The sequence below is a fragment of the Lithobates pipiens genome, unplaced genomic scaffold, assembly GCF_037356315.1.
Source record: "Lithobates pipiens isolate NorthernLeopardFrog02 unplaced genomic scaffold, aLitPip1_a1.2 Scaffold_10, whole genome shotgun sequence".
In the NCBI taxonomy this organism is placed as follows: Eukaryota; Metazoa; Chordata; class Amphibia; order Anura; family Ranidae; genus Lithobates; species Lithobates pipiens.
Genome location: NW_027507686.1, coordinates 51,212,596 through 51,224,882, shown reverse-complemented (window position 1 = coordinate 51,224,882; position 12,287 = coordinate 51,212,596). Strand labels below are relative to the sequence as shown.

The following is a 12,287-nucleotide window of genomic DNA, read 5'->3' as shown; positions in this document are numbered from 1 at the left end:
GTCCGCTGAAACTGTCCGCTGAAGCCCACACACGAGCGGACTGTCCGCTGAAACACTGTTCAGCGGACAAAGTTGGGCGAACAGTCCGCCCGTGTGTACGCGGCCTTATTCGCTCCTTACCTAAGACTGAAAAATTTGGGTTTTATTATTGGAACTTTGTTTAAGAGATCATATTGCTATTATTGTTGGAAAACATTAGCTAATTATTAATTATTCTTTCTATTTGCAATAATAAAACAAGGAGAAGGGATACTTTTCACCACCAGATAATTTCCCTTTCTCATAAGAAGATATATTTAGGAGAAATGGTGGATGCTGAAGTCTCATCTAGCGAAGCAGAAGCTTCACCATCCATTGGTCTCTCAGGCCAACTTAACATCTTCTAAAATATGAATGTTTACGAGAACTTAAAGTGATACTAAACACACACTGTATAATTTACATTATCCCTTCTCTTTCTGTATGTGGATGATGGCGCTGTAACTATTTTAAGAAAAAAAAAACATTTACCGGTAAGTACCTTTTCCTAATCAATATACAGCTGTCACATGACCCAGCTCTTTCCCAGCTTGTCTGCTAATCATAAGCAGTAGGAACTTCTAGTCCTCTGCTGCTGGTTGCATGTTCAAAAAAAATAAAAAATAAAAAAATATATAAAAAAAAACAGCCTTGGGAATACACAATAAAAATAAAAGATTATTATCAGTTACCTGTTTCAAATCAAATATATATTTTAAATGAACTATCATTTACCTCTGTATATACACCCATATGTGTGACTCTATTGTGGGTTTAGTGATACTTTAAATGGTGAACATTTGTTATTTTGAGGGAAACATCTAGAAATTATAATTTTATTTCAACAGTACCCTGAAATTAACTTTAGTCTTGAATTCCTCATCAAAAATAGTTCAGCCCACTTTCTGGCATGTGACTTTGCTTACGAATTCCTTTTCTGTAGCCTAATTTTGAAGTGTAAGATAATCTAAGGCACTCATACCTCTGACTGTCTTACAAGGTTTGGAGTGAAATTTGTTGCTGTCACTATAGTGTTGGTCACTTTTGTTCTTGTTGGAGGGGAACCTAGACTTAAGGACTTACAGTGCAAGGATCTCCCTGATTCTGCTTCTTTCATTCTATGGATTTGTGCTTTCCCCAACTCTCCATCTTTTACTTGATCATTGATCCACCCATCAGGGGAGCAGCTCTCATATGAGGAGGCAAAGTGCTGCCAAGATGGCTGCTTCCATAGACACAGTGCAGAACCAGGCATGGGAAGTAATAGGGAAAACATCAGCTGCAGGGAGCCTAAGGGCAAAACAAATCAGTAATCCTTTATCATCTGCTTGCCTTGTTTGTCACAACTTTTATAGTATCAAAAAATGGGAAAGGAGGAAGGGATTATTATGGTGCCAAGAGAATTGCATACACAACAAATTAAAAAAAAATATATATTTTTTTAAATTTGTTGTGTATGCAATTCTCTTGGCACCGTAATAATCCCTTCCTCCTTTCCCATTTTTTGATCTGATATTTTGGGACGAGGTGCCTTATCTAAAACGGACCCTATTGCCACTTTCCTTCAACTTTTATAGTACATCTAAAAAGAATACTAAATTTGTCAAATTCACTATGGGATTAAGCTGATTCATCCACAGGCCTTCAATATCACTTGAGAATTCTTTTTGAGTATCTTTGTGATGGAGTAGCAAAGATCTGCAACCCAACTATGACTATAACACACCAAGGTATCACCTTGGTTCAATGTAATATAAAATAAATAAATATATTCAGTATACAGGGCAAAGTTAATATTAGGTTTAGAGAATGGAGGTGGGAACCTCACCACTGGGATCTTGTCACTGAAGTTCCTACGACATACAGGAACCTTCTTACTGATTTTACTAGATGGCATCTTCCCAAGCTTTTTTCCTCTCCACCCTAAACTATTAATAGTATTACACTTTATTATTTTCAGTGATTATATTTACTTACTTGTGACCCGATTCATGAGCAATAGTAAAAGCCAACCCCAGACCAGTGTCTTCATTTATGGTACAACTGCGGAATTTGCTGCACATGCCATTTATTGGTGCAAAACCTACAGATGAAATGACAATTCCAGTAAACAATGCAAAATTCTCCGGATCTATGTTATTTCTTGGATCTGTCAATGGTAATATCAAACTGCGTTTACTGATTTCAACTGCTCCTTCTTCTAAAATCATACTCTGCTTTTTAAAAAGACTGCATTCTTTTTCAAGTGCATTGTTTTATGGTGTTTTTACTTATATTGTAAGGTATTTACCTAGGGTATCACAAGGTTCATTTTTCCATGAGCAAATGTCCAATCCTGTTAGAAGAATGGCATGATCGTGTCTTTTTCCATTCTTACCCACATAGGATGACTGCCACTGGCAGAAATTATTCAAGGATTGATCAGCATGATGAGTGATCTTAAGTCCAGACTGTGGAAGAAAAATTAGAATAATATTTGTATACGTAATTAGCAAAATTAGCAAAAAATAATGTATTTATGAATATGGCCAAGTTTGTGGATGCATGACACCTATATTATGGCCAAAAATATGTGGATTCTCTGTCCATTATTGAGTTTGAGTTTAGAGGGTTTCCAGTCAATGGTACAGATACTGTTACATAATACAAAGACATTTTAGACAATTGTGTGCAGTTCTCTGATAGTGTTGCGGGAAGTTGAGGACCCGGGCTTATATTAAGATCCTGGTAATTAGAGATGAGTGATTAATCTAATAGCGTGTTTGGAAGCCAACAATTTAACCCAAGATTAAAACAAGTCACCATTTTTAAACTGTTTTTAAATACTCTTGATATAAGATATATAAACGTTTTAGGGTCTACTTGCCTTCTGTTTTTGCATTGGTACCCTAAAGCTGCAGCGCACAGGAGTATTTAATTACTCCCATTTACACTGGATATTTCTGCACAGAACTGGCAGAGGCGTAACAAAATGAAAAATGCCTCTTAAAAGTTTGCTTTTTCTGCCTGTGTGCATGAGAGGTTAGGGTTAAAGAAACAGTCAATCTAAAAGTTATACAGTATTTAAGTTATCAGTTTTAATCTGATGGGCTGTATCTGACAATGGCTATTATTATGTCTTGGATACTCCAACGGTGAGACCTTCCAGCTATAATTCTGACTCTGCTGCTATCCAACTTGGATTTTTGGGTGTTCCCACCCAACTTTGTGTGTCCAAGACCCTCCTGTTGCATTTTCCAAAGTAAAATAAATGCCTTTACTTTGGTGAAAGCAGAATTCTCTTGTAATTCACCTGCAACTGTCAAGCTGTAACTGCATGACTCTCAGTAGAGAATCAATACAGTATTACCTGGACTGTAGGATAATTGAATAAAGTATGACTAAAGGCTCCAGTACAATAGTCTAAACTGGGGTATCTAATCTAGGTTTCCTGCCAGTGGCAGCAGGTAAAGCTTTAGGATGGGAGGCGCCAGAGGAGGCCTTTCCTTTTTGACCCCTCCCACTTCTCATAAGCCCCATCCCTTATATAATCCACCCACTCTGTCCCCTGTATGCCACTTGCTTCCACCCATAGTGTCAGGAGTATAAAGCTCAGCATCACAGGACAGAGTATACAGCCCCAGAATCACATGACAGAGTATACAGCTCAGCATCACAGGACAGAATATATAGATCAGCCTTACAGATCAGGGTATATAGCGCAGCAATACAAATAGTGTATATAGCCCAGCAATACAGATAGTGTATATAGCCCAGCATTACAGGTAGTGTATATAGCCTAGCAATACAGAAAGTGTATATAACCCAGCAATGGGGCCTGGTGCATGGATGGGGAGGCAGTGGCAGGAATAGGGGGGGTGGCGCCCGTGCACCCACAATGCACGGGCCGCCACTGCTTCCTGCAGAGGTTGCTAGGGGTTCTTTAAACAATGAGAGATTTCTGACTCTCAGATAAGTTCCCTTTGACACTATTGATCTTTTTAGCTATCTGTAAGGGGTAAATTCTTCCCAATGATCACAAATGTAAGGAGCATTCTTCCCACTGACCATTACACTAATGTATTATGAGTTAAGGATATATTAACTTTTAGCAGGGTTTCCCTGAGACCAGAAAGTTATTTCAAGGGTTCCTCCATGTTGAAAAGGTTGAGAAAGGCCTAAATCTAAACCAATACCAAATTCAGTTGTGATGAACAAGCCTCATAAAAGTAGAAAAAAACTTCCTGGGTGAGCTAAATCCATCTTAATTTGTGTCTCCTTTATAGTACCTTTAAAGCCCACCCCTTTGCTGCTGACTTTCCTAGCAGTGCTGGGAGATTAGGTTTGGGAGAATTCGAAACCCAATGTTTGCTGTAACATTGAGATATTATTCACCCAAAAATAATCTCCTAGCACCATTATGGCCAGCAAAAAATGGTTAAGGCTTTAAAGTTTCTATAAAGGAGATACAAATGAAAGAGTATTTGGCTCACAGTCAATTTGTGTTGTTCCAGCTACATAGCAGGACTGGGTACAGGTGTAAGTAGAATGGTTGTTACTTACTGGTTCATCTTCCAAAAGCAAAAGACTCACAACAACAATGTTTATGTCACTTCCAATCGTTCCATCCTTAAAGAGACTGGAAACCTGCAGAGAGATATAAAGAATTTACAATAGTTCAACTGCATTGTACCCACAGTAGGGTCTGTCCCTTCTCCTATGTGTGCAAACAATAATTTACTAAAGGAATTATTTTCTCTGAGCCAAGTTAACCGGTATTTACTTTGAATGGCCAATCATCTGCAGAGGACATAAATAGATTGAACTTTCTATGTACATGATTGAATAGTTGAAGTGAAAATATTTAAATGTAGCTAAGTAAAAAAAATGCACTCCTTTAATAAATCGGTGTGTGCGATTTGTCAAAAATGATAATGCAAAAATATTTCAGTTTTAAATCTGTATAAAAAAGTATTGAGTTCCTTCCTCCCAGGATAACTTCACCTAAAAAATGGCATATCTGCAGAACACACAGTGATGGCCGTTTGTAGGCAGGTAGTAGTAGGTAAAGGTCCCCTAAAGGCTACCCCTTCTAGTGGAGAGTTTTTTTCAGTATCCCTATATAAGGTATGTGGAGCTTGGGCTCAGGGCTCATTTCAGCCAGAAGAGGAAGGCCTGCTGAGGATGTTTAAGCTCTCCCCTTCAGGGAGGGGCTGGGGAAGGATCCTGTTGTATTCCGATGACTCTTCTCATTAAGTTACCTGAGATGCTGGACAGCACCCTGTCTGGTCCATGGGACAACCCTGCCTCGTGCCTTGACTTCTGCTGAACCTTGAACTATTTGCTACTCCCATGAACATCCTGAGTTAAGCTATGTCTCTGCACTTCTTCCTTGCCAGATTATTGTGCTCTCTCAGCCAATATCTTGCTCTGGTCTTCCCTGCTGCAGTCTATATTTTGCTATACTTCTTACTGACCTTTGGCTTGCTCCTCAACTACGCTTCTGTCTGATCCCAACCTGCAACCACTTGTTACCGACCCTTGGCTTGTTTACTGACTACACTTCTGTCTGATCCTTACCTGCTGTATCCGCTACTGGACCCCGGCTTGCTCACCTCGTGGCGGGGCAATCCTGAGGACCCGTGACCTGTCAATAACATGCAGCAAAACCCATCTTCACCATCAGGAGCTCTGGTGAACAGTATATAGACGTTGCACCTCAGGTGAGACGGTATCATCGGCCAGGATGACCTGCTTGTACACCTATCCTGCTGGTCAGTGGGAGTCCCCCTACTGCTATAGCTACTGGTCTCTGAGCCTGACTCCTGATCATGACAATTTCTCTTATTCTGCTTATATTAGATGTGCACTATTTCTGTTTTGCGTATCACAGCCCAAACAAACTTTATTGTTGTTATATACTGTGAAAGAGCCTGTTATGTTTATTATCTGTATAACTTTAATTGGTACATCTCTTGAGATTGCCACCGGATTAGTAATGTTATTCAATGCGATGAGAGATGTTATCTCCTCCCCGCCTATATGATCTTTTATTATGCCCTGGTTCTTCAACTTTTTTATTGGTTGTGTAACTTTTGATATAATCTAATAAAAATGTATTGATATAATACATTAAAAAAGATTAGGCAGTTTCCCGCTGTTTCCTCCCTTTGGAAGATCTGTAGGAGTGTGCAACCAGAGGATGGAGAGTAGATGGGATAACATCTGCTTGAAGCCACAAGAGATACAATGCTTAAACATCTTTATTTTAAGACATTGGGAAATGTCAATGCCAGTGCCAGTATTTTCACTGTTGTGTGTAATTTGTTGAACTGTTCCAGCAAGGTTTGGCTGCATCATGAAGCTTCTGTTTGAAAATATAATGGAGTGAAGTTTTTATCACAGCCAAGTCCCAGAAAGTGGAGTGAGAGCTATGCTTACTGGTGCCAGCCTGACATCTTGGTCCTGGAAGTGACGTGTGGACCAGGTGTGTGAGTACTCCCAGGGAACAATGGGTTAACTTTGTAGGGGCCAGGAGGATGAGAAGACTAGGCCTCAGTCCATCATCCATGCATGCAACTTATTGGTTTGGGCTGAACAACCTGTGACACTCTGCAACCTTCACATAGAGGCTGACAAGCAGCTGCATGTGAAGGTCACATGAAGCTGAGATACCTACTACAGGATTCAGTCAGGATGAGGGGACATAAAACAAAAATTAGAAATTAAACATACTAGCCTATAGCATTACCTCAGCACAGGTTTTGGTTAACCGGTTAGAACAAATTCATATTTATAAGTTCAAGATATACCAGATTGTGGCCCAACATGCAAAATCCAATTTACCGATGAGTCTACAAAATAAAGAATAAACAGATAGTACCTTACCATGTTCATCACAGTGAGTATGTATGTGGTGACACTTTCTTTGCCATGTTTTTCCACCATTTTCTTATCAGCCACCACAAGGGTCTCAACAACCAAACTGTTAGACTGCTGGAATTTTGCAGCAGAACGCTTCAATCTTGGTGGGTGGGAATGTTCATCGGATCTTATATGGGTGTCTTTTGAAGTAAAGCCAGATGAATCTAGAAATAAAGATACAACATTTACTTCAAGTACAATTTACTTTGTAGAAATACATTCAACTATTTAGGAAAAAAAAAAAAAAAGAAAGCAGGGTTCATAGACAGTACAGTTGGGTCCAAGTTGTAGCTGCATCTTTTACAAAAGCCCCATTATACAGTTGTGCTCATGTTTACATACCCTGGCAGAATTTATGATTTCTTGGCCATTTTTCAGAGAATATGAATGATAACACAACAACTTTTATTTCACTCATGGTTCGTATTTGGCTGAAGCCATTTATTATCAGTCAGCCGTGTTTACTCTTTTTAAATCATAATGACAACAGAAACTAGCCAAATGACCCTGATCAAAAGTTAACATACCCCGGTCCTTAATACCGTGTATTGCCCCATTTAACCTCAATGACAGCTTGAAGTCTTGTGGATGAGGCTCTTTATCTTCTCAGATGGTAAAGCTGCCCATTCCTCTTGGCAAAAAGTTCCTGTAAATTCTTGGGCGGCCTTGCATGAACTGCATGTTTGAGATCTCTGTAGAGTGGTTCAGTGATATTGAGGTCAGAAGACTGAGATGGCCACTCTAGAACCTTCACTTTATTCTGCTATAGCCAATGACAGGTCAACTTGGCCTTGTGTTTTGTATCATTGTCATGTTCAGATGTCCAAGTATGTCCCATGCTCAGCTTCCTGGCTGATGAGTACAAATGTTCCTCCAGTATTTTTTGATAACCTACTGCATTTATCTCGCCATCAATTTTGACCAAATTTCCTATGCCTTTGTAGCTCACACGTGCCCAAAAAATCTTCGATCCACCTCCATGTTTCACAGTAGGAATTGTGTACCTTTCATCATAGGCCTTGTTGACTCCTCTCCAAATGTATCGTTTATGGTTGTGGCCAAAAAGCTAAATTTTGGTCTGATCACTCCAAATGACTTTGTTCCAGAAGGTTTGAGGCGTGTCTTTGTGCTGTTTGGTGTAATGTAAGTGGGATACTTTGACATTTGCATAATAATGGCTTTCTTCTGGTGACTCAACCATGCACCCCATCTTTCTTCAAGAACCTCCTTATTGTGCATCTTGAAACAGCCACACTACATGTTTTCAGAGAGTCCTGTATTTCACCTGAAGTTATTTGTGGGTTTTTCTTTGCATCCCGAACAATTTTCCTGGCAGTTGTGGCTGAAATTTTAGTTGGTCCTGACTGTGGTTTGGTTTCAACAGAACACCTAATTTTCCACTTCTTGATTAACGTTTGAACACTGCTGATTGGCATTCTCAATTCCTTTGATATCGTTTTATATCTCTTCCCTGTTTTATACAGTTCAACTATCTTTTCCCACAGATCCTTTGACTTGATTATTTTGCTTTACCCATGTCTCAGAATCCAGAAATGTAAGTGCAGCACTGGATGAAAGATGCAAGGGTCTGTCAGGAGTCCAGAAACTCGTTGACCATTTATACACACACACTAATTACAAGCAAACAGATCACAGGTGAGGGTGGTTACCTTTAATAGCCAACCCCTTTGGGTCACATTGTGTGCATATTATAAGGTCAAAATCACAAGGGTATGTAAACTTTTGATTCGGGTCATTTGGGTAGTGTCTGTTGCCATTATGATTTGAAAAGAGTAAACACAGTTGATTGATAATAAATGGCTTCAGGTCAAAACACTAACCATGAGTGAAAGAAATGTTTTTGTGTTCTCATTCATATTCTCTGAAAAATGGCCAAGAAATCATAAATTCTGCCAGAGTATGTAAACTTATGAGCATAACTGTACATACAGTGTGATGTCAAAGCATTCCCAATGATATCGCCAAAGGTTTCTACATTGTGGACTTTGGGGAGGGCACTTCTTAAAGTTTAAACCTGGCCAAACTTTTTTCTTTTTAGTTTTGGTGGGGGTTTATCTGTGGTCTGTATCCCCTTTGGAGAGATTTTCCCTCTCTTCCTGTTGCATAGGAACCCTTTCAAGTTGGGACACAAACTGCAGCAACATACTTTTTTCAGTATTATTGCAAGAAATTCTTAATACTGTCCACATCATCCTATCTTGGCACAAACTCCTTCCCGTGTTCCTTGTTCTGCTGTCACAGTGACAGGAACTGAGAAGAAATCTCTCCAATGTTGTCATGAACAGCAATAAAACCAGTCCAAAGTATCTCCAGTTCATGAGTCTATGCAAAACTAAGATATATGTTCTGAATGCACTTAGGTAGGTGGTAAAGAGGGTCACCCAAAACTGCAGTCATTGGGTTCAGCCAATAAAGTAATTTATGACGTACTGGGCATTACAAGGAACATCTCCCCCTGAAGATACCAACCTTGCTATACCATATAACCACTCAGTTAACCCAGGAATGAGAGAAGGGATAAAAAGTGGGACTTTTACCAATCAAGGTAACAAGCACACTGAAAGTAAGATCCCCAAATTTATTCCAAAAGTAAAAAAGTTGGTGATTGAGACAGAACAATATAAATCCACAGACTATATTTTTGTGATATGGTGTCTTTGGTTTGACATGTTTCTCGTCACTTCACTGCCTCAGGATCTATGCTACCTTTTAGGTCTATGATAATGATGGTCCACTATCTCAAAAAGCACCAAGAAAAGTCCCCAAAGGGTCAACATCTGGAATCTTAGAAAATAATCTCATTCACAAACCACAAGAGAGAGAGATGTGGTCACTTCCCCATAAATGTGCATGTATAGTGCAGACACCCTACTATACAAACCTTTCCCTCCTATTTGCCTGAAACACATTACAGATGATTCCACCTTTAACTCACGTTTTGTGGGTTTTCCACAGAAATGCTGCTTTTGCAAACTTTGAGGTGTCTGGTGAATGGAGCTTGAAAGAGAGATTTCCCTGTCCAGAGTAATTGTACTCTCTGCTGACCGCTTATATAATACATGAGGGTGATGTCCACCTGGAGCCGTGACGTTGTGCTTTTCTGCAAGGTGCTCCGGCAATGGTGATATGAAATATTCACTTGTGAGCGTCCTTAAGAAACCTGACTGGAAAGAAGATATTTAGTTAGCTCAGTTTATTAAAAGGTTCTAACGCAGTAAATTTTCCAGTTCCTTCTGAGCTGTATCTGAAATATAATCAGCCTTATGGCAATTTCCGAAATGCTCTATTTGTTTAAAACGGCTTTTGTTCTTACTTTTTAATTATAAATGTATATCTATATAATTTTTTTTCATTAATGTGACGCTGCTTAAAAGAAAGAAAAAAGTCTCCAGTTATGAAGTAGAGATGGGCAGGGCGGAAACATTTTGTTTTGTTTCAAAGTTAATCATTTTGTTTGGTTTTATTCGTTACGTTAGAATGTAAAAAAGTTGTGTGAGGGAGCTTGTGCAAATAGAACAGGGCGGCAAACTCCCCAAAGTTCATTATTTAATGAGCATAGGGTATCCCTGAGTTTCCCATGAGGGGAGACACATGAGTATAGGGAATTTTTAAACGTGCCACAGCCAATAGTAAAAAAGATATGTAAAAAAAACAAAAATGTATTAATCCATAGAAAAAGTGTAAGAAGACAGTCTAAAAACGTGTATAGTGCTGTCAAATTTGCCATACAATCGACAGAACCCAGGATAGTTGTGGGATTGACGAGTTTCACCCAAATTGGGCTTCTTTAGGATCCACTTGAGGTTCACATAACATATTAACTGGTAAATAAACAATACATAATTATTGCACAATATACCTGCAGAATATCCACCACATATAATAAACGACAATAAGAACAAAAATAAACATCGGCACCCGCAAGCAGGAATGGAAAGAAAAAAAAACAAAAAAAAAAAAAAGTAAAAAAAGGGTGAGGAAATGAATGCGTGACTCTGGGGGTGGCAGGAAGGAAGGACAAGAAGTGTGGCAAATAGGGCGCTCTGGATAACAAGAAAACTTTAACAAACAGTGCATGACTGGCTCTTAAAATGTGAATAATGCACCACAGCAGCACTTCAGAAGAGGGAAGTACACGCTATAGGAAAAACAAAGCAGAGAAGAAGGTGCTTCTAAGTGCAATAATAAAACACTTTAATGATAAAGAAGGGTTAAAAACACTTACAAGATGGAAGTAAAAAACAGGCTTATCAATGAATCCATAAAAGCCAGCAGAATGCCTCCAGGGAGTAAACAGGCAGTAACAGCTGCAGGTGGAAATTCCAGGCGACCAGCGGTGGGAAACATCTCTGATCCAAGATGGAGAGCCGTGCTGTCAGGCCCAGCATGGAATATAGGCAACTGGAAGTGATGTCAGAGAGGGTGGGGCATGTTTAGGAGCATGCCCTGTTATTCTTTCTTCAAACCAATGGACTTTGAGTTTATTGGTTTGAAGAAGGAGCGACTGGGCAAAGTCCATTTGTTTGAAGAAGGAGCGACTGAACATGCTCCGAAACATGTCCTGCCCACTCTGATGTCACTTCCGGTTGCCTGTATTCCATGCTGACCCTGACAGCACGGCACTCCTTCTTGGATCGTAGACACAGTGTTTCCCACTGCTGGTCGGCTGGTACTTCCACCTGTGGCTGTCTTTACTCCCAGGAGGCATCCCGCTGGATGTTAAGAATTGCCTGTTTTTCGCTTCCATCTTGTAAGTGTTTTTAACCCTTCCTTGCCATTAAAGTGTTTTATTGCTGCACTTAGAAGCACCTTCTTTGCTTTGTTTTTCCTTTAGACAGGATGGACAAACTGGGGGGTGGGGGGGGGGCAAAGACTAAATCATAAGAGCAAAAAAACTACCTGGACACACCCCAGAGATGTGTACATAGCTAAAGATGGATACGAAGGCTGATTTACCATAAATGTACCCCAAAAATGGTATCGTGCGTTAGTGACGCACCTCATTTAAAGCACCAACCCTTTCCTCCTTTTCATATAAATAGGGATGGAGACACATGGTGTCACGTGCCTCTTTTAAAGTCCCAAACCCCTCTCTCTATTGCAAATTATAAGGGTAGGTGAATCAAATATTTATGTGCATTACTTTATAAATCTTTTGGCATGTAAAATATTTCCTATGTATTCCGCTCCTTATCTGGAGCTGCCCTTTAAGGCATACATTTTAAAGAACAAGAACTATATGGCATTAAATCATAGTGTAATACTACACCTCATGTCAATTTCTGGAGCTACATAACTATTTGCTCAGGGATGAATGGTTGTCAGCGCTTTGCCATTCCACGTGA

General features: G+C 39.6%; 1 protein-coding gene across 2 annotated transcripts in view; it reads right to left on the bottom strand.

The window, feature by feature from the left end:
• ADAMTS18 (ADAM metallopeptidase with thrombospondin type 1 motif 18) overlaps positions 1–12,287 on the bottom strand; it is a 153,256-nt gene that overhangs the window by 73,509 nt on the left and 67,460 nt on the right. For both annotated transcript variants that reach the window (XM_077454708.1, XM_077454699.1), the window contains 5 exons: positions 9,878–10,106; positions 6,886–7,085; positions 4,561–4,644; positions 2,309–2,468; positions 1,996–2,101 (listed from right to left, as the gene is read on the bottom strand). In XM_077454708.1, the coding sequence (XP_077310834.1) occupies positions 1,996–2,101; positions 2,309–2,468; positions 4,561–4,644; positions 6,886–7,085; positions 9,878–10,106 (779 nt within the window). The remainder of the gene's footprint in view (positions 1–1,995; positions 2,102–2,308; positions 2,469–4,560; positions 4,645–6,885; positions 7,086–9,877; positions 10,107–12,287) is intronic.